Source organism: Macrobrachium nipponense, chromosome 20 (assembly GCF_015104395.2).
Source record: "Macrobrachium nipponense isolate FS-2020 chromosome 20, ASM1510439v2, whole genome shotgun sequence".
Classification (NCBI taxonomy): Eukaryota; Metazoa; Arthropoda; class Malacostraca; order Decapoda; family Palaemonidae; genus Macrobrachium; species Macrobrachium nipponense.
In genome coordinates this window covers 27,477,601-27,500,518 of record NC_061089.1, presented here as the reverse complement: position 1 = coordinate 27,500,518, position 22,918 = coordinate 27,477,601, and the positions used below count along the sequence as shown (strand labels likewise).

General features: G+C 46.2%; 1 protein-coding gene across 1 annotated transcript in view; it reads right to left on the bottom strand.

The window, feature by feature from the left end:
- LOC135223980 (uncharacterized) overlaps positions 1-22,918 on the bottom strand; it is a 206,969-nt gene that overhangs the window by 156,744 nt on the left and 27,307 nt on the right. The window contains exon 3 of the mRNA XM_064262902.1: positions 8,365-8,533. Coding sequence (XP_064118972.1) covers positions 8,365-8,533 — 169 coding nt within the window. The remainder of the gene's footprint in view (positions 1-8,364; positions 8,534-22,918) is intronic.

Sequence of the window (22,918 nt, the reverse complement as noted above, 5' to 3'; positions counted from 1 at the left end):
TGAAAAACTGTTCGAGCTAGAAAGGGTCCCTAACAGGCTCACCATTCCCTTCGCCGAAGTACGTTCCTTCCTTAGGAAGAGAGAGACTTTCTAACCTCTCGGTAGTCCTCTCTTGAGAAGGAAATACTCTAAAACCCCGAGAATCCATCCGAATCCTCCAGATATACCAATTCTGAGCTGGGGTCAGTTGGGACTTTCTCGAGGTTTTCACGAGTAATCCTTAGGTCTTTTATCAGGTGTAGTGTCGCAGTCCAGGTCCTCCAAACCCTGTTTCTCTGACTTTGCTCTGATAAAGCCAGGTCCTCTAGGTACAGAGAAAATACTGATTCCTGTCAGATTAAGCCATCTCGCCACATTTTTCATAAGGCTCGTGAAAAACCTGAGCACCGTAGAACAGGCCCGAAACACCAGGCTCTGAATTGGAAAATCTTCCCCCCGTCAGGAAGACTGAGGTACTTGCTTCGACAAGGATGGATCGGGACGTGAAATAGGCGTCCTGGAGGATCCATAGACACCATCCAATCACCCTTGGCGAAGAGCCGGCAAGGCTGAAGTGCGAGGTTTCCTGAGAACTTCTGTTTCTGAACAAACTTGTTCAAGCGCTGAACATCGCAGAAACTGGTCTCCAGCCCCCACCTAGGCTTTCGCAACCAAAAAAGACATTGTAAAACCCTGGGGAGCTTTGTCCAGCACTAGTTTCTATAGTTTTTCTCTTTGTCCCACATCTGATCCACCATTTGTTGAAGAGTATCTCTCAACACAGGTCCTTGTAATTGGCGACCATTTCCCTCGGAGTTTTGACGTCAGGGGAGGATTGTCCAGGAAAGAAATGAGGGTATCCCCTTTCTGAACACCGCATCGACCAAGCGTCTGTGTCTTATGAGAGTCCAGCTTTCCCGCAAATCCCGGAGCCTGGCACCTACTGGTGTTTGGAGGAGCGCCACTTCACTTTCCCCTTTTAAAAGGAGGCTTAAACGAGGCTCACCTCTCCTTCTCGTGTCGTTTCCTTTTTAGCCGGTAACTCTAGCTGGAGGGCCTCCTCGAAAGCTAACATGAGTAGACACTCCCTTCCTTTTTCTCCCACCATCAACTGGTCCTCTTCTTCCTGGAAATGGTAGGAAAGTAAGATCCTGTGTCGCTTTCTCCGTCAGAGATCTGGAAAGACCCTCACCAACTGTGGAAGGTAACAGAAGATTCAGACTTTCTAGGTGCGAATAACAGGCTGCTGTTTCTTTGCGAATTGGATACTGCTTTCGTCAGAAAGCGCTAAAAACAGATCTCTTCTTCGAGAGACTGCTCCAAAAGAAGGAAAAAACTTTCCCTGAAGCGTCCTGTACCGCCTTGTCAATACAGGACAAAATTGCGCAAGGAGTACGTCGGCCTCCTAGGCCCTTCAGGGGCATGAGCCTTCTTGGACACACCCCAAGGGACCAATCCTAAGAAGTCTTAAAGACTTCTAGAATGTGAAAAAGTCCCTTGAGGAATGATCCACTCTGACAAGACCCAAAGTAACGTAGCAGTGTGAAGGCTATGTCTCCTGGATGCATCTACCAAACTGGAGAATTCAGCTTCAGCGAAGCTGGGATTGTGGAGACCCATATTTTCCCCCAGTCTGGTACCAAATCCCTCTCTTTGCCCCGTATTTAGCGGGAAGGCATGGCAAAACGCTGTCCTTACTAGCTCTTTCTTTGGTTACATCCAGCTATCCAGCGATTGAAGAAGGCTCTCTCATATAAATCGTCGTCTCATCTTCAAGAAAGCCGACGATTCGGCGTCTTAGCGCATGAAAAAAGTGAACGCTGCGAAGGAGGAGCGGCAGTGCTCAATGCTCTCCGTATTCCTGGAGGCAAGGAGAGCTGTCAAACATTTGTAGTTGACGCCCTCTTTGCAGTGAGTCTCGTCCTCTGAGTCCTCTTCTAAAATCCGGAATCAGAAGGGAGAGGCCACTTCCCGTTCCGGTCTTCCTGTCCCAAAAACTGTCTCTCTCCGGAGACAAACTCCTAGTGGATAGGGTCTTAAGATAGTGTAAAAGCAGCTTTCCTATGCTTGGCTGGCTCTTTTCGTACTCTTGGCTGGCGCCTCGCGCTTGCTGGCGCCTCGCGCCTGGCTGGCGTCTCGCGCCTGGCTGGCGCCTCCGCGCCTGGCCGGATCCTCGTGGCCTGGCTGGCGTCTCGCCTGGCGACTCCTCGCGCTTGGCTGGCGCCTCGCGCCTGACTGATGTCTCGCGCCTCTCAAGCGATCGCAGCCTGACTGACGCTCTCGCGCCTGGTTTTGGATTCTCGCGCCTTTCCTGGTGGCCAACATCCTTGTATGTCAATTTGGCGTGTTTTTTTTTTTTTGTTTTTTTGTCTGGCGCCTCGCGTTTGGCTGAATCCTCACGCCTGGTTTGTTACCTCGCGCTCGTCTGAAGCTTGCTGGTCTGGAGACGGTATCCCATCTGGACATATCCTCGCGCCTGTAAAGCGTTTCCCTCGTTGTCCTGACGCTCTAATCCTAGAAGACGCTTCTCGTCTTAGACGCCTCGCGCTTGACTTGCGCGACGCGCTTTGTCTGCGAATCAAATATGCGTCCCCCAAGAGTCTCTATTTTTCCCCGAGTCCAATCTCAAAAGACTCACGTCCCACGGAGCCTACTCCTGGCGGGAGCAGGAAGACGAGTCTTCTTGACCCGGCAGTCCTCGCGTCCTTTCTTACGAGGAGGATCCTCGAAAGGACTCCTACCAAGGCGATAGCGTTCCTGTTCACCGCTAAAAATGATCCTCTTGGAAGCCTCTCCTGCGTCTTCTTGAACGGGAGGAGGGAGACCTCGAAGGTTTTTCCCACATCAATGGGACGTCCCAACCCTCCTTCGCCTTCTTGAATGGAAGGAGCGCTCTTCCGAAAAGCGTTCTGGGCTTGATCCCAACACTGATCTCTCCAGTGCCTTTTTCAGGGGCCTGGACAAGTCCGAATCCTTCCACCCTCTTTCGGAGAGGGAGACAGCGGACCGAAGAGAAGCACTCTCTGAGGACGCTTTTTCCGATGCGATCCCTTAGCCGTCCTGTCTATATACAGAGCGCCTGCTGAAGGGACGCCTGACCGTGGGGAATTCCTCCACAAACCTCCGTAACAGCTTTCCTTTCGACTTTTCCTCTCCTCTGGGCTTGGGAGCTTGGAAGAGGTCTAGGCCTGGGAGCATCGCAAGAGACGGTCAGGGACTTCGCCCCCCTCCACAACACTGGGACACTCACTTCACTATAATCACTTTTACAGTCCTTACCTTCATGGTAGCCATTTTGGGGATCTCATCCTGTGGAAGAGTACTTTCAGGTCACAGCATTTCCGAGGCCGAATCTGAAATGTAAAGCCAGTGAGGGCCCTGATACAGAATTAGAAGATCATAATTAGAGAAGAGTTAGATTATCCAAAAGGCTCAATAGGCCCTTGTACTAATAACTCTACCCGCAATCTTAGATGCAGCCCTTTGCTGACTCTATCCCTTTCTAACTTCTTCAAGTAAGAAGTTAGAGTCTTCCATTCCTCAACATTCAACCTCTCACCCTCAGACAGGTGTTTTTAAATAGCACATCAAAACCCTCTCAAACTCCCCTACATTTGCGACATAACAGTGTTAGGATCAACCGAAGCTTTTCGTATCCTCACCTTTGCAGCCTACATCACACACATTCTCACACAACCACTTGAATCAGACATTCTTGAAGAAAAATCAAAAGCAAGTCCAAATCCAGTCCAAAGTAGGGGCTGGTGTGTGCCCAGGTGAGGTACAAACATCCAGGTCCGTCACCAACCAAAAGTCCACAAAAACTGATCGATTTGTCTAGAAAGCAATTCCAGTCAGAGGTGAGTCAGCAACGATGTTGATACGCACCGACAACAGAAAATTAGGAGTGAAAAACGGAATGGGTGTCCTGTTCCCCTAGCCGCCCAGGGCAGGCCGGTAGATCCCCTGAACACTACCTGTAGCGAGTGGAGCGCGAAATTTGAATTTCCTGACGTGGACGACGGAGTCTTAGCTATGTATATATTCGAGGAAAGGTAAGTTGTTGTAATGAACATTGTATTTTTCCTGTTGTGCCGGGTGCGAACAGATCCACGACTGGACCGCCCCCACAGGTAAAGAGCCCTTTCCGCCCACGTCCCTGGTGTAGGGACATTCGTCCCTATAAACCTGAATCCTGACGGCTGAGCTTGTCTGCTACTAACATGCCTCTACCCTGGAATGTAGCGGGCTGACAGCTCCTATTGAGTGAGCCACCCCACTGTGCACCTGGCCGCGTCTACTGATCCAAGTGGAGAGACACAGGCCCCCCCGTTTGTTGACGGTAAGCCACTACCGTGGTGTTTTTCTCACATCACACAACTGAGTGTCCCCACCAACGTTCCTGGAACTTTGGAGAGTGAGAACGCTGCCTTGATCTCCAGACTTGATGTGAAGGTGCTTGTCGTGATCGTCGCCACATCCCTGAATCCAGCAACTCCTCATGTGTGCGCCCCATCCTCCGTTTGATGCTTCTGAGAACAGCCAGCATCTCCGGGTGGGGTGGGAGTGCGTAGAGGCACTCCTCTTAAGAGTTCCTGTCGTCCAGCCACCAGGCTAGGTCCCTGCTTACCGCCAGCGAGAGGGACCGGGACGTATGGTGGGGTCCATCGCCCTGTTGACCCAACTCTCCTTAGTCTCCACTGAAGAGATCGCGAGGTGAAGACCCCGTGAGGGAACTGACTTCTCGAGTGACGACAGGTTCCGATCACACGACTTGCCGTTGCTGAGCTGCCTGTTCCTGCCAGACCAGGACTGGTTTTTGGCTGCCTCCAGTCCCTGAATTCTGCTGATCCGTGAGTCTGCTGGGTAAGGCTCGCCCTGCCACAGTGTCGATCAGCGGTGACACCCTAGTATTCATCCTCTGCTTTGGGTTCGAGATCGGACTTCTCGAATTCACCACGATCCCCAAGATCGTGGCTAACTCCCAGCAGTCGATCCCTGTCCTGAGCAGCAACTGTGAGCGGGAGCTCGCCAGGCTAACCAGATCGTCGAGATACCTCCGACGTATTATCCCGGACGAGTGGCCCAAGCAGACACAGAGTGACCTTGCGTGAACACTGTGGGGCGGTTGGAGAGACCGAAGCGAAGGTGCCCTGAATGGTAACCATCCCATCGGATGAAAGCCGGAGGTACTTCCTGAGTAATTGATGGACTTGTATCTGGAAAATACGCCGTCCTTCAAACCACTGAAAGCATTACGTAATCGTTCTCCCGATGGAGTCAGCAAGGAACGTGCACGCTCATCGTTGTAACCGAGTCTGAGCGAACAAATTGGTTTTCAGGGGAGAGAGATCTATCACGGCGCCAGCCCCCTGTAGTACTTTTCCACCAGGAAAAGAGACTGTATAAGCCCGGTGACTGATCCGTGACCGATCTCTACAGCTCATTTGCTCATGCATGGTCTCGATCTCCTGTCGTAGTGCCACGTCCCTTCGTGATCCTGGAATGTAAGTCTGCAGATGGACCGGGTTGAGGTGAGGGTGGCCGAGATTCGAGGGTAATAGATATCCCTCCCGCAGGACGTCGCAATCCAGGTCTCGCACCGTAAGAGCCTGTAAACGTGTGTTCCCAATGGCTCGCCAGGCACCCCCCCACTTTCGGCGCAGTGATGGGGAACGCCGTCCCTAGGCATTTCCCCCCTTATCTCGAGCTTCTTCCCTGCCCCCCCTCGGGGAAATGGAATGCTGGGATAGGCTGGTTACGGCCCGCCTTTTGCAGAATGACAAGAAGAGACATAGTCTTTCCTCGGGGCTTTCGACGAGCAAATCAATCTTGCGGAGTGGGACCGTCAAGTCCTCGAACAAGAGCATACTCCCGAGATCTCCCCCTTCAGGGGGGGAACGGCGACGGACCCCGCTCGGTCTCCTCCTGTCACTTGCACATATCACCTGGTCGACCCAAGACCGGGCCTGCACGTACGTCGTCCGTGACGGGAATCGTGCTGGCGCGCCCCTCAACCTTTCACCTCCTCAGTGCCTCGCTCTTCCCGGTGTAGCCCGAGGAAGTTTGAAGGCACGGAGAAGCAGACCTGACCGGCTCCCCCTCGCTAGCACATGGCAGAAACCAGCGTGGCTTGGAGGGCTGCAGGCCAATCACCAACCCGCCGTGAGGATCGAGCTTCAGGCCTAGTCGTCCGTTTCCCTGGGAGAACGTCTTGGACCGAGAACAGCGGCCCCGAATCTCTGTGTCAGAGGAGCTACTGCCTGGTTGCCCTACCCGCCCTTCCCTGTGGGAGCGGCATCAGGCGACCCTGCGAGACCACTGACATGGTGAGACCGGTGCTTGTCCCTCAAAGCGCGTTCAAAGACTGCTGGCTTGGCCCCGCCGGCGATCGGGGGGACCTCTTCCCATCCGCCTCAGCCCGTGCCGGTCAGAGACAGTCACGGTAACCCGGATAGCACGACGACGAAGCTGGTCACTACGAGAGCGGAGCTGGCCTTGTGAGAGTCCGCCTGAGCGGCTCTTACCATCCTTTCACGCTCCGTGCCGTGAAACTGGCGCCGGGAGACGATTTCTGGCGTCCTGGTTCTTGGCTGCAAACGGTCCAACGTAAGGCCGACCGTACACTCTGTAACCTCTCGCGAACGAGGGCCGAGACCGAACCTGGTGTATCAGCAGAGCCCCTAACACCAAGCGAGGAAGTACGTGTTTTAGCCGGTACCGCCTCTGGTGCCCCGAGTCTTCTTCCTTTGTGGAAGAAGATACGGGCCCCGATCCCGAAGGAGTCAGGAGGACCAGCAAGCAACATCCGTGGGTACTGGCGGCAGGTACAGGGGCGAGCTCTTAGGGCATCGAAAGTCTGGTCCGAGGGCAGCACAGCAATCCCACGGGCGGCGGTGGCACTCCCCCCTCGTACAAAGCGATCGGACCCTGCATAGCGTCCTGTAGGCGACACTAACACCACATGAGGAGCATACACCGGGGTGAGGGGGGGCGGCATACCCTGGAGTCGACAAGGTGGTCGGGTAGTGGTCACCGTCCCATTGGGGTAACCGCAGCATACCCAGCCAAATGATACAGCAGACCCCCTGGACACTAGCAAGCCCTGCAAGCCAAAGACGCCCACACCTGACAAGGTCCATCCCTCGTGGTAGAAGCAAACCTGCGGAAGAACAGTCGGTTGGAATTAGGGAGGTTTCCACCTCGCACAGGGGGGGGGGACGAGCCCTGCCACCTCCGAACGAACGAAGACCCCGAATAAAATTGAACGTCGGGGTACCGACGCCCTCCTCCACACATCGACCGATTGGGTGAGGAGAAGGACCTGGATTACCCCACCCCCCCCCCCAAGGGGAAGGTGGTCCATAACGCGGGAGGCTGAGCAGGGGGCATGCAGAAACTAAGTAATCCGTCCACCAAGGAGTTCGCGGGAGAGCTTTCCGATGACTCCCTTGGTCAGGCCGTCGCTTCTTTCCTACCCTCATACAAGCCCCACTGCACCTTCCGCGACCACTCCACAATTTACACAGGGCTTGGCGCTAGAGCCACTCCCGCCCTCAGCATCGAGCACACAATATATGAGGAATCATTTTTTTTTTCTTCAAGGAACTGTGGAATTTCCCGCATTTACGCCCTTCAGTCCTGGGGCACAGTCGTCGGGTAATAGGAGGGCGCGGAAAATCCCCGATCCTTAATTCACTTCACAATAACAATGAAAAAATAAATAATTGTACTTACAATCTTCAGTTTCACAATGCAAACAGAAAGAGAAAACACAACCCTACGAAAGCAAACGACAAATGAAGCGGCAGAGAGCGTTAATAAACAAGTCCCAACGCCGCGGCCGAAAGCACAAGTGTATTCTTCCCTCCCAGTCACAACGGCGCACGCAATGTGGACAAGCAGTTAACTACCGAACCCAAGGAATTGTTCGAAAGCTTCAACCTATCCAGGTGCGCTAGTACTTTCCTATTGGTAAAAGGACCGAAGGTTGTATCCTGTGTTTGTAACATTAGAAAAAATTAAAGGTTATGGTGTAAGAATATGATAAGAGTCAAGACTGAGATGGTATGGGCATGTGGCAAGGATGGATAGGGAAGGAATACAGTGGGTTTGAGTGGAACCTATAAAGATCAGATGGCATGAACAAGCGGAGAAGGATTGGGAGAAGGGCTCAATAGAGGAAGATGTCTTTGGTAGAAAAAGTTGGAAAATCACATCCCGGAAACCAACCGTTAGCTTAAGGATAGCAGAGGGGATAAAGAAGAACTCTGCTACAGCACAATCAACTACAAAACCTTACATCTGGACTTCCCTCAATGAAGTATATCAACACCTGCCAAATGTAACATAAACAATTCTAAATTTAAAACACAAATTTCTTACCTTATCCACGATGAGGTGATACCTGAGACTTCTAAATCATCTACATGATCAGGTGGTTGTGTCTCTATACTTGGAGGACCACCATCTTCCTCATCATCTAGAGCTCCAACAAGAGGGGAATCTCTGTCAAGATCCACACTGTTCACAGGTGAGGAAACTATTCCCTCATCTGTAAATGAAAACTCAAGTTACATTACTGGTATATTTACACGTTTTTTTATTAAGGGTGGGCAACAATTGTGCAGCAAATAGAAAATTTTACCCTTACAACTAGATATATGGTGTCCAGATACGTAGTTGCTTTTATATTTTATGAGTATTTTGCGAATACATTATATTTAGCTGCCTTTATGTTTTAAGAGTATATACAGAGGTACCTCGACATACAAAAGGCTCAACTAACAAAAAACTCGAGACACGAAAGCAAATACGAAAAATTTTACTGCTCTACATACGAAAATTGCTCAAGTTTACGAAGGTTGTTGCTGTAAAGGTCCGAGATTTGCCCGGAACACTGAGAACAAGTTTAAAACTCCCGCGCCGCCACTAGTAAACTCGCCACTATTCTCCCCGCTCTCCCATTGGTTCCTGATGCTCAGTCACCCCATAAGAATCCTGCTTCCTTTGTCAGCATCTACCCCTTTTGCTTTATGTATTCTATTGGTAAAAGGATGCTTTAAATTAAAAAACTTATTTTTTTTTTTACAAAAAAAAAATTAGGTAAAGCTAGAATACAGAATAGAAATGAATGGTTATTATACTGTTTGGTAGTTTCAGTAGTTGAGAGAGAGAAGGAAAATTTATGGCTTACTGTGGTACTAGGAAAGTGATGTTGCTTGGGCGATCGTTTTGATACTCCTAAGTGCTGGATGTAAACATAATTCTGGAAGCTTTTTTTTTTTTTTTTTTTTTTATTATATTAATGGTTAACTTAATAATTATATATTTGAAATGAGTACCCAATTATTTTTAATAAAAAAAATTGTGAATCAGAAATCATAAATATAAAATAATAGACTGAATATCATTGAAGCCACCAAATACGTATTTTTAGAATTCTTCTTCCGTTTTAATATTACGTTACTATATGGTTTCAATTAAAGCTGTCAGTAACTGGTATCTCATTAGGTAAAGATAGAATAAAGAATAGAAATGAATGGTTTTAGATTACTGTTTGGTAGTTTCATTAGTGAAGAGAGATAATGAAAATTTATATGGCTTACTGGTCCTAGGAAAAGTAATTGCTTGGCGTTCGTCTCAGTAACTCTTAAGAGCTGATGTAAAAACAACGATTGGAAGGTTTTTTTTTTGGTTTTGTTTGGGTATTATAGTTAATGAATAATTAATACTTATTTGAAATGAGTACATACTGATTATTTATAAATTTTATTGGCATATTCTAAGCTTTTAGCTTCTTAGGCTTAAGATATCAGAATCAGACTAGGCTACAGTAGCAACCGCTAACATAGGCTAGGCTTAATGCTAAGGGACATATGCTAAAGTCCTAATATTTGCAGTAAAAATGGGGTTGAACTATTCGAAATGCATTGACATATTCTCCAAGTAAATGTACGTACTTTTTTGCCTTTTTGGAGTCCTATTTCTCTCTGTCGGATTCGGCGTCGGAACCCTAAGAACATGTGTTTGTAGTCCTGGAAATATAATTTACTTGGGGTGTTTTTGTAGGGCTTGGAAATGGATTTAGGCCATTTTACATGTAAAATGCGGTTCAGATACAAAAACTCAGATACAAGGTCACCTCGACGATTAATTTCGTATCTCAAGGTACCACTGTATTACATTTAGTCTGGATATTATCAGTTCGGTAGGGTACCATATGATAAAATTTAGTTTTGTAAATTGCAAAGTTTCATCCAAAGTTAAAAAAACTGGATAATCTAATAAGACCACAAACCATATAATACCACCAAGTAAAGTCGATTAAGTGCAGTCAAGTTACAAGATTCTGGAAAAAATGTTGCATTCACCCAAATTTGCAAAACAGATAACTTGAATTTTCCTTTGATAAACAAACTTGAAGCCTTTTATGTAGATATACCTCCAAGGAAACCTAGTGTCATCATTCAAACTTGACAAAGTAGTTACCCAGTGTCAGGAGAGCTAAAAGATAGGGTACATTAGGGTAAATTCCACCCACTTAGCTGTTGGCACTCCTTTACTTGTTAGCAACAAGGTCAATGGTGGTTATAGATGGGAATACAACAAAACGACTTCTTAAATGAGAGATACTTTCTGAAAAACACAACCAGCATTGTTAATCCCAGGAGCAAACGAAATATCCTGTAGTGCCAACGAAGATGACCAAGGAGACTTAACAGGCATCCAACAGCTACGCCAAACTACCAACAACTGGTGCCATCGAGGCATGGAAAGTGCCAAGCGAGCTGGAGCAGGGGAATGTAGCTCCTCAGATGGTGCAGAGTGCCTGGACGGAGATTAGTGCTTGACAAAAAAAAGAAAAAAACCTAGATATGAGAGAGATTCGAGCACCGAAACCTGGTATCCATCCAAAATACTAAAGCAAGATCAGAGCTTTGATCCCCTTCCTCTTCAACAGACAAGTCAGTACTTCCACCTTTAAGAGTGTATATGGAAGAAGAGCAAGTCGATACACCTGGCGGCAAAAGCCTGGGAGAGGACTGGCTATCGGAAGCAAGAGGTCGCTTTCGATTATTCGAATGCCTAGGCGCTAGTACAAGACAATAAAAGGAAAAGTTTTGGTATAAAAGAATGGATAACATACAAGATTTACTTTAAGATAATGATTTACCCTTGACTTGAGAATAGCCTACATCCGGTGAACAATCACGAGTGCAAAAGGATTGCTCTAAGGTAACTACTAATTATTGGTGTCTTGCTAATAGCTCATAGACGGTAAACAAATTCTAATAATGAAGTTTTCATAATAAAACTAATATTGTAATACTTACATGAACACCTGAATTAGCCCTGGTCACTGACCAGTCCGAACTATCCCCATAATTTTACCCACAAACTGGGTTAATTAACTGTCATTAATTAACTGTCAGCGCTACCAACGCTGCAGGTAAAACTTTTTTGTCAAATGAGTTACTGGGGTGCCATTGGCAACACTGCTGCAAATATCAGTCGACAGAGGCTGACATACCCAATTGAGTCACTCACTATTAAAATTGAAGAGGAGAGGAAGGTGGGAATCAATCAGGTATTCAGGTAAGTACTATTACAATATTAGTTTTATTATGAAAACTTCATATGCAATACACTCCCTGAACACCTGAATTAGCCCGATTAACAAAATTTAATGGAGGTGGGATCAATCTAAGTCAGCCCGACCTGTCAACAAAGCATAAGCAGGTAACTTATTATCAACTTACTACGTGTAAATGTATTTGTCCTCACCTAGTTATCCAACTCGGTACGTGAGGATGCTTGCAGAGAGAGTACCCGAAAGTCAAGTCTCGTGTCTAAGGTAGTGTCTGGGTCAGAAGTGCCTCCCATGTGGTATTTTATACCTCTCATGAATGGAGGAAAAAAAAAAAAAAAAAAAAAACCTCCCATGTGGCTATCCAGCCTCTCATGTCTGGAGGAGAAGTTGAGTGTGCAGGACCTTTGAGTTTTCTACTGCTCACTGACGCAGAACAAGTTGAAGATACAGTGGACCCCCCATATTCGCGTTCTCCTGATTCGCAGTCTCACACATTCGTGGATTTCTCTCTGGAACATTTCCCCTATGATTCGTGGAAAACTCGTCTATCGCGGTATTTTTCTATGAGAAATATCCACAAATTCCTGTTTTTTTTATCAATTTCATCATAAAATGCACTTTTTGTGATAAAACTATTAAAAAATCATTTGTGTCAAGAATCTGGTTACTTTTACAACAACAAATATTTTCAAGTGAATTATCAATGAATACGTAATAAATTTATCCAAGTCACAACCCTATTCTGGTGTTCAACTAATTATTTAAATGTTATCTAGAGCACTCTTCTTCTTCGTCTTCCCGAAAAATTGCCAGGTTCCCCCGGTCACAAGCATAAACACCATCGTTGTTCAAGATACTTGTGAAGAAAGCGTACCAGCGTCCATGGGTACAAGTGGTGTGCAGATTTAACACAGGATATGGGAAGTTTGTTGACACAAGACTCCGCAAACATCGAGATGGCGTCAATCTTCTATACATTAGGTGTTTTAAGTAGAAATTTTGAAAGCATTATGGAGGTTAGGTTAGCAGTGCGCATTGCTAGACTTTCATTTACTTCTGTTTGATCAGAAATTATGGCGTTACTTTCTTACTTCAAGAGGAAAGTAGAGGTCTCAAGGAGTTGCTTCCACAGACTTTGGCTCGTGACTGACATCTAACTTAGGTTACTGGAAGTGCTGAAGTTATTTTTGGAGAGGGATCGTGCTACCATACAGGTGTCGCTGGGAGGCCGTGCGATACTTTACCCTACAATCGTCACATCTCTGACTGATACTACACTAAAATGATATTGTTATGATACAATAAAGTTTTATACATACTTACCTGGCAGATATATACTTAGCTATTTGACTCCGTTCGTCCGAACAGAAATTCAAATTTTTCGCGCACACTGCTACCCTGTAGGTCAGGTGATCTACTTACCTGCCGCTGTGGCAGACTAGGAACCATCCCCCAATGTTCGATCATATTTTTTTCTATACGCCTGTCTCCTGAGGGGAGGTAGGGTGGGTATAATTTTGTATATCTCTGCCAGGTAAGTATGTATACAACTTTATGTATCATAACAATATCATTTTTATACATTTAACTTACCTGTCATATATATACCTTAGTGAGTCACACCATGGAGGTGGGAAAGAGACAGCTAAATATAGACTCAAACAGGAATCACACTATCGTTGTGGTAATAAATAATAAAACCTTGGTTCCTACCTGTTTTATACTGAAGACTTCATGAATAGAATCCAGGAGGTCTAGACAGTCTCAAGATACCTCAGCGGAATTGATCTATTCTAAGAGTTTCTTGTGGTTCTGCCAAGGGGTCTTACCCGCTTACTCTTGTTAGATCCTGGAAGGACTACGTCAATGGGTGGCTTTATCACTTACTTGGAAGTACCTTATACAGAGCCAACAACCATCGATCCCGATCAACTCACCTATCCATGTTAGTTCTAAGATTGCAAGAAGTTATCTCCCTAACCTCTTGCAAACGACACAAACTCGAAACAACAAACATTCGTAAGTAACTTACAAAAATCAAATAAAATTTAAAAAAAAAATGTTTGTCAATCTAGTCAGTAAGACGTCCTCTTGATTCCCCCCACTGATCTAGAGCCAAAGCTCGTACGTCCGTGCGCCAGCAAGGCATACCTAATCAGCAGAAAAAACCAACAACGTCGTCTCCAAGGTAGATCTTATTTACTATTCAAAAGTTTGAACAAATACAATTTTCTAAGGATCGTAATGTGCTCCAGATGCCCAGCCCCCAGGCACTGTATCGTCTGATACAAAGGACCGAGAGAAACACTTTTTCATATTTTTACTTTAGACGTCCTTGGAGATATGGCGATGCGAACACTGATTAAACTCCAGTAAGTCGCATCCACAATGTCTTTTAAAGAACACTTCTTCTGAGATGCTAATGAAAGGATGGCTACCGCTCTAACCTCATGAGCCTCACTCGGAGAAGTTCCTGAAAGAGTTCTTTTTCCAGTGCAGTCTTATGAAGCTCCGTAATAATGCTCCTCACAAAGAATGCTAAATGCATTTTTTGACATGGTCTACTAGGATCCCTCACTGCGCACCACAGGCTTTGTTTACATCCGTTTAGTTCATTCCTTCTTCTTCTTTAACATACGAACTTCAAAGCTCTTCCCGGACATAAAGAGCTTTTCTAATTCCTCTCCTACTAGATTTGAAAGTCCTTTAACTTCAAAACTCTTTGCCAGGGTTTTAGAGGGGTTTTCTCGTTCTTAGGCCAGAACAGAGTCTTGGAAAGAACAAATTGCGCATCACTCTTTAAATCTACTCGGAGAATCTAGAGCGTGGGTATTTTCACTAAAAAATTTTTTTTCCCCCCCCTTTTTTTCCCCCCTTTTTTTTTTTCCGCAACAAAGTTTTCCCCCCCGCTAACGACAAACAAGAAAATATATTTTCTCGTTAATCTCTAAACGACGCGTTGAGATTGAGGTTCAAAATCTACTAGATGATAGAAATCTCAAAACTACTCTAGGTTACAGTTCGGATGCGAGGAGAAAAGGTTTTTGGGTTTTCAAAAGATCTATAGATCGTGGGAGGTCTTTATCTTCTGCAATTCTCAAACTCTGTTTCGAATACGGCCAGACAGCATACTTTCGATACCTTTATGGTAGGAACTGATAATTTGATTCTTCCTAAGAACATCAGAAATCAGTCTATGTTGGTCACAGAGGTATCGAAGAGACAGTTATTTCTTCTTACACCATCTTCTAAATTCATCCCATTTTGATTGGTAGACCCGAATAGTTGAAAGATCTCCGAGCTCTAGCAAATTGCTTTTGAAGCTTTGCTGAAAAGCCTCTCGCTCTGACAAGTCTTTCGATAGTCGAAAGGCAGTCAGAGCGAGAGCGGGAGGTTTTGAATGGTACCTCTCGAATGGGGTTGTTTGGAGAATCTCTCTGCTGTGGTGGAGAGATCTTGGGAAGTCCACTGTCCATTCCTGTACTCTGTGACCAATCTGAGACGGCCAAAGGGAGCGATGAGTGTTAGTCCCCCTCCGCCATCTTGATGCGCAAACTTTTCTTACACCACTCCTAACATTTTGAAGGGGGGAAAGCGTAGGCATCGAGCCTTGACCATCCAGCAGCATGCGTCCACCGCTATCGCTCTCGGTCCTTCCACTAAGGAGCAAAAGTTTCCCTTATCCTCTGGATAGGTAGGGTGGCGAATAGGTCTATATTGGACTCCCCACAGGGACCACAGAGCTTGACCAACCGTTAATGGTGAAGGGTCCCATTCTGTGGGGAGAACTTGGTTTTAACCTGCTTATCCTTTCTGCTCTGATGTTCTTCTCTCCTTTCACGAATCTTGTGAGAAGAGTCACTTTTCTTTTCTTTTGCCCATACCACATCCTCTTTTGTTATATTGGAACAGAGAAAGAGAGTTAGTTCCCCTTGTTTCTTGATATAGGCCACGCTGTTGGGTGTTGTCCGAGTTGACCTTTACACTTGACCTAACAAAACACAAAAAAAAAAAAAACCTCCGTCCTCGAAGGCTTTAGAGCTAGAAAGAACGGCAATAAAGTTCTTTGGAGTTTTAATATGCCAGTCTAGCTGATCCTTCCCTCCATTGGCCTGATATTTCTTTATTTCCCTTAGAGTCCGCTACCATCCCTTCTCTGGAAGCGGCTGAGAACAAGATTAGGGTTGGTTCCGAACTTCTAGAGACAAGCCCTCGTTCTTTTCTAAGGAAAAAATCCACCACTTCAGATGATTCTTTACTTTCCAGAGGAATGACTGAAGTGGTCCCGAAAGTTGCCCGTTCTATCAACTCCAATTCTTCTTAGGAAGATTGAAGGGCGAAGGTGGAGTCTTCCCTAGCGAAATGAACTGTCTAGTGAGGAAGGGTTCCCAGAAACTTAACCAACTCCCTCACCGAACTCCGTTCTTTTCTCTAGGAAGCTCGAGATTTTTTGTAATCCCCGAGCAATCTTTTCCTGGGACGGAAAAGGCCCAAAACCCCGAAGAATCCATCCGAATCCCCATAAGTAGACTAAGTTTCTGACTGGGGATCATCTGCCCATTTCTCGAGGTTTCAACGAGTAATCCTAACATCTTTTGCTAGGTTCAAAGTAGACTGTAAGTCCCTCCAAACACCGTTCTCCACTTGGCCCGGATTAGCCAATCGGCGAGATACTTGAGATGTTTATTCCCTTCCTAAATGATGGCCATTTGCCACGTTCCGCATCAAGGATACGTGAAATACCTGAGGCGGTCGATAGGGCCGAAGCACAAGTGCCCTGATTTGGAAGATTTTGGTCCTTTGAAACAACAAATCTTAGATATTTTCTTGACGATGGGTGAATCGAACATACGTAAGCATCCTTGAAGGTCCCAGGGATACCATCCAATCTCCCTACGTAAGGGAATAACAGAACTTGAAGCGAAGTCTCCATGGAGAACTTCTTTTTCTCCACGTACCTGTTCAGGACGCTTACATCTAGGAATGGGTTCCTCCATCCCCCCGAAGCCTTTGGAACCAGAAAGGGCGGTTTGTAACCCCGGGGAGAAACGATCTTGCACTAGGGCTCTATTGATTCTTGTCCGCCTCATCGACACTCAGACCGTCTTAAGGAGAGTCCTCGTTCACTAGTTCCAGGGTCCTTGTAACTCGTCGACCAAATCCTTTTGGAGATGTTGCCAAATGAGGTCCTGTCTACGAAGGAATGAAATGTACGCCCTTCTGTAGGGACAGACCGATTCCAGGATCTGCTTCTCTTACGGACCAGGCATCCAGAAAGTATTGGAAGTCTGGCCCCTACCTGTGCTGGGAGGAAATGGGCTGCTGATTTGCTCTTTTTAAAAGAGCAGAAGAAGGAAGACTCTCCCTCGCTAGTCTGAAGGGTCTTCTCTCCGAAGTTGATCGCAGTTGAAGGGGCCTCCACGCAAGGGCACCACTGGAGTCCCGAGCCACTTCTTCTGAGTCTTAACTGCAGTCTACTTATTCTTTGTAGATTGTACAAAGAATGTCCTGCGTAGCCTTTTCCGACCAGGATCTGCAACATCCTTCACTAAAGATGAAAGGAAACAGATGTTTCTGACAGAAGGTGCGATATGAGCGGACTCTGAGAAGGAGAAACTCCCTTTCGTCAGAAAGGAACTGTATCGAGATCTTTTTTCTTTTAACATTCCCTGATCCAAAAAGAGCCCCAACTCAACCAGAACCATCCTTGCCACAGCCTTATCCATGCAAGATAAGACACTGTGCAAAGTTTCTGGATCTAGAAAAAATCTGGCTCACTCCGTCTTCTTAGCCGCCACCCCAAGAGACCAATCCAAGAAGTTGACACCTCTAAGACGTGAAAAATTTCCCTTAAGTGCTGATCTAATTCCGCCATACCCAGGACGCTTTGCTGAATTGAAAGACTGTCTTCTTCACAGACCTCTACAAGACTCTCTAAAATCTGAACTGTCTGCGACGAGGGAGCATCAATCCCCATCGCCTCTTGCTGTCTTATACCAATGCTCTTTCCCCGTCAGTTTGGAGGGAGAGAGCACTAAAACCCCGTTCTCAAAGTTTTCCCTTTTGTTAGATAAAAGCCACGAATCTAAGCTGGAGGGCTTTCTTCATTTGAGATCGCCGTTTCATCTTTTAAGAAAGCCGAGGAGTTCGGGTTTTTGTGCTCGAAAACAGAGATCTCGCGAAGGAGGAGCTGCAGGACTAAGAAAATTCCGCAAACTCCTCTAGAAGTACGAGGCTAAAACTTTAATAATTGGAAAGTCCCCTCCCCCCCCCCCCCCCCCCCCCCCCCCCCCCCCCCCGGTTTGTTTTTTGTTTTTTTTTTTTTTTTTTTTTTTTTTTTTTTTTAAAAGTTTTTTTTTTTTTTTTTTTGAAACTTTTTCCTCAGAAATCCTCTTCCAGTTCCAGGTTTAAGGAGATCGCTCTTTTCCTGACCGATTCTCTATCAGGAGAAGCCGAATCCCCGTGGGAGGCGTCCTTGCTTCTGGCTGGCGTCAACCGCTTTGGAGCGTCCTCCTCGCGCTTGCCCTGATGACTCTCTACTCTTCCTGAGAGGCCCGTCCTGCTTCTTGTTTGCGTCTCACGGCCTCGAAGCTCCTGGTGCTTGCCTCGCAGCCTCGCTCCTGGAGGGCTTCATGCTTTCTGGCTGGCGTCAACGCGCTTTGGAGCGTCCTGAACTTGCCTGGCGACTCTCTCCTGAGAGGCGTCCTGCTTTTTGTTGACGTCTCGCGCCTCGTAGCGTCCCTGAGCGCTTCCTTGCTCAATCGCTCCTGGGAGGCGTCCGGCTTCTGGTTGCGTGACGCGCCTATCTTGACTCTCGCGCCTGCCTTGACGTTTCAACGTCCTAGCAAACTCGAACGCTCTTGTTGGCGTCTCGTGCCTGCGTTTGACAGGAGAAACGGATCCTGCTCGGACCTATGCAAGGCTGATGAATCCGATTCCAAATCAGAGGAAGACAAAATACTATGGCGAGTCTGAACCCTCGATAGCCTAGACTTCTTAATAGGCAGGAAATCGTCTTTCCTTCTGGGAGGGTCTTTATACAGAACTCCCACAAGATGAAGTGATGGAATCCTGCATAGTGCGAAGGATTCTTTTAGTCTCTTCATTATTGTCTACCCTCGGTTGTTTAATTACTGGATGGTCCTCCTCTTGAAAACGCTCAGGACTAGAAGTAATCCTGGGTTCAATCCAACTGTCCTTTTTAAGGGGGCGAGAAAGATCCGCCGATCTCCAACCTCTTTTAGGCGAGGAATTCTCCTGATACAAGAGGAGAAACACTCACGAGAACAGAACCTTTGTTTTTCTGTAGCGTTCTCTGGCATCTTCCTGTGGCGAACACAAAATGCCGAACGGGACGTCTGACTGTTGGGATCCTCCACAACCATCCTTACGGCTTTTCGACAATTCCTTCTCCTCTGGGCTTGGGAGCTTGAAAGAGGTCTAGGCCTGGGAGCGTTGTGAAGAAAAAAATCAGACGCCCCCTCCACTGCACTGGGGGACACTTATATCACTATCCACAGCACTATAATCACACTGCTTACCTTCATAGGCCGCCATTTTGGTTTCCATTTTCCGAAGGGCGGCTTTAAGATTCGCAATCTCAGATGCCGAATCTGTGTGTTCTAATAAAGGAGCAGGTACATTAGATGGGGCAGTAAAAGGAGAAGAGGGTATAATATTACTGATAACCCCGCTAGAACTAGATAAAGGTTTGGAAGAAGACCTCCTCACCCTGTTTCTTTCTAATTCTTCACGTTATGAGGTTTAGAGATTTCCATTCTTCCGCACTCAAATCCTTGCATTCATTACAAGTATTACCAAAGAACATTCATACATCCTGCATTTCTTGCAAATAGTATGAGGATCAATCGATGCCTTCGGCATCCTAACTTTACAACCCACATTCACACAGATTCTCACCACATTTCCAGAATCAGACATCATGTTGAACAATCCAAATCAAATTCCAAAAACGGTCCACAATCGCGTATGCCAGTACAATCAATGCAAATACGTCACCGAGAAGTCCAAACGAAGATCAATTGCGATGCAAAATACGAATCCAGCAGGAGATACCCACAACGATGTTGCCAGTATGGCCGACAGAAAAAATATGATAGAACATGGGGATGGTTCCTAGTCCTGCCACCCAACGGCAGGTAAGTAGATCACCTGACCTACAGGTAGCGTGTGCGCGAAATTCGAATTTCTGTCGGACGACGGAGTCAAATAGCTAAGTATATATCTGACAGGTAAGTTAAATGTATAAAATCTTCCTGTATAAACTAAAAAAGAATGACGATCTTATTTGAGAGTACTCATCCTATGCTTGCAGGAAGTGCAGAACCGAGGAGCGCCACCATCCCCAGCAGTAGAAGGCTCGGTCATCAAAGCTGTAGAAGAAGCAGGGGCAGAGGCGCTAGCAGACAACATTTTTTTGTCTAACTTATCCATAGCGAGTACGAAGTAACGATCCACGGTCATAACCGAGAGAGAAGTTCCAAAATCGAGTAAACAAAGCGTAAATCCAGGAGAAAAGACATTCATAACAGGCCGAAGTCGTAATCTAATATCCAAAATTCAAAAATTCTTTAAATGGGGGTTGGGCTAAATGACCAAAAGTTCACCTGATGTGGGAACACATCCACACAGCACAGAACTAATAACAATTGGGGATGTCGGTCTCTGTTGGCAGATATTTGCTGCAGCATTGCCAATGGTACCTCAGGTAACTCATTTGACAAGACTTTACCTGCAGCGTTAGTAGCACTGACAGTTAATTACCCACTTTATGGATAAAATTATGAGGATATAGTTTGAGCTGGTCAGTGACCAGGGCTAATTCAGGTGTTCAAGGAGTGCATTGCAATGTGAAAGTTTGGCACAAAGGAATGACTTTTAACATCAACCTTACTTAAAGCAATTCTTAAGAATCGATTTACACGTAGCCTAAGCTCAGTAAGTAAAAAGATATACGTACAGTGGAACCTCTACATAAGAAAGTCCCTACTTACGAAAAATCCAGGTCACGAAAGCAAAGACGAAGATTTTTTTGCTTCTGTGTACGAAAATACTTCAGGTTGTGAAAGGGTGTATGTATTGTAAACCGAAATTTGCCTGGGCTGCCGAGAACAATTTTAAAACTGGCGCGCTGCCAACTCAGTAGACTCGCCACAAACCTCCTGCTCTCCCATTGGTTCCTGATGCTAGTCTCTGCCGTAAGATCCTGCTCTTCTTTTGGGCAGCATCTGTCCCATCATGCCTCTACGTAAAGGCGCCCCTCGACCATTTCGTCGCATCAGCGTTATCGTACACATGTGGAATTCGTTCGTTCACATAGATTTTGTTTGTTAACGTAAATTCGTGTTATTGATTTCGCTTTCTTTGTAGTAAGTTACTTTACTGTGTTGTGTGTGAACTTAATTACTTACGTTATTAGCCATGGGTTCCAAGAATGTTGCTGAAGTTCACAAAAAGAAGAGGATGCTTCTTATGGAGACGAAGATGGAGATAATTAAAAAGTATGAAGCTGGCATGATCGCTAAGGAATACGGCCGAAATCCGTCGACGATAGGCACCATTCTCAAGCAGAAGGAAGCCATCAAAGCAGTTACACCTACCAAGGGCATGACTATTTTGTCCAACAAGAGGAGCCACATGTATGTTGAGATGGAGAGGCTGCTTCTTGTATGGATTAAGGACAAAGAAATCGCTGGCGATACGATAACCGAGATGGCAATCTGCCAGAAGGCCAGCACTATTTTCGGTGATCTGAGTGCCCATGCCAAAGACGACGCAGGAGAAGGGACATCGAAGGCAACCCCAGACTTCAAGGCTTCTCGGGGTTGGTTTGACAAATTTCGTAAACAGACTGGCATCCATTCGGTGGTGCGGTGTGGGGAGGCTGTCAACTCGGACACAACTGTGACGAGACTGGCCTTTTTTGGAAAAAAAATGCCTCATTGGACATACATCACGGAGGAAGAGAAGCTACCCGGGCATAAGCCTATGAAAGACAGGTTTACTCTTGCACGTTGTTTTAATGCCAGCGGGGCTTGTAAGGTGAAGCCCCTACTTCTCTATCATTCCAAGACTCCTTGAGCCTTCAAGGCCACAAAGTGATGAAGGAGAAGCTTCCGGTGATGTGGAGGCCTAATGCGAAAGCCTGGGTAACGAGGCCTTTGTTCACCGAGTGGGTAAATCTGTGTTAAGGCCCAACAGCGAAGAAATTCTTGGAAGAGAAGTGCCTCCCTCTGAAATGTCTTCTGTTGTTGGACAATGCCCCTGCTCACCCTCCTGGCCTCGAGGAAGATATCCTAGCGGAGTATTCTTTCGTCAAGGTTCTTTATCTTTCGCCTAACACCACCCCTCTCCTCCAGCCCATGAAGACCAGCAAGTGATATCAAACTTCAAGAAGCTGTATATAAAATGATATTGTTATGTTACAATAAAGTTTCATACATACTTACCTGGCAGATATATACATAGCTAAGACTCCGTCGTCCCCGACAGAAATTCAAATTTCGCGCCACTCGCTACAGGTAGGTCAGGTGATCTACCGGCCTGCCCTGGGCGGCAGGACTAAGGAACCATCCCCGTTTTTTCTATCATATTTTCTCTCTTCCACCTGTCTCCTGCGGGGAGGCTGGGTGGGCCTTTAATTGTATATATCTGCCAGGTAAAGTATGTATGAAACTTTATTGTAACATAACAATATCATTTTCATACAATCAACTTACCTGTCAGATATATACATAGCTGATTGGCACCCTTCTGGTGGAGGGTAAGAGACAGCTACTATATGGATAGACAGGTAAACAACATATGTTGTAGGTATAAATAAAACTTGGTTCCTACCTGATAGGTGGTAGACTTCGTGGGTGTTTTGCCCAGTAGTCTGCATCACCTCAAGAAACTTTAGCGAGATATATGATCTATGGCCAAGAGTTCTTGTGGGGGTCTGCCGATGGGTGTCTTATCCGCTTACTCGGCAGAGCCTAAAAGGACTTTGTCAATGGGTGCTGATCCACTTATATGACAATACACCTTATGAAGGAGCACACAACCAATCCCGACACCTGATCCTAACCATATGTTAGAACTAAGGATTGTTACGAGTATCCCCGAACTCGTCACAACAACCGTAACTCAAAACCACTACGCACACATACATAATTTTCCAATCCAAAAAAAAAAATTATACTCAAACTAATTGGATTATGACAAGAATTCTCTTACTGAACAACATAGACGGCCGCCCGTTGCGAGCCAAATCCTCCATTGTTCGAGAGACTCTCGACCATATCCAAAAAGAAGAACAGTATATACATTTAAGGATTGGTGTCG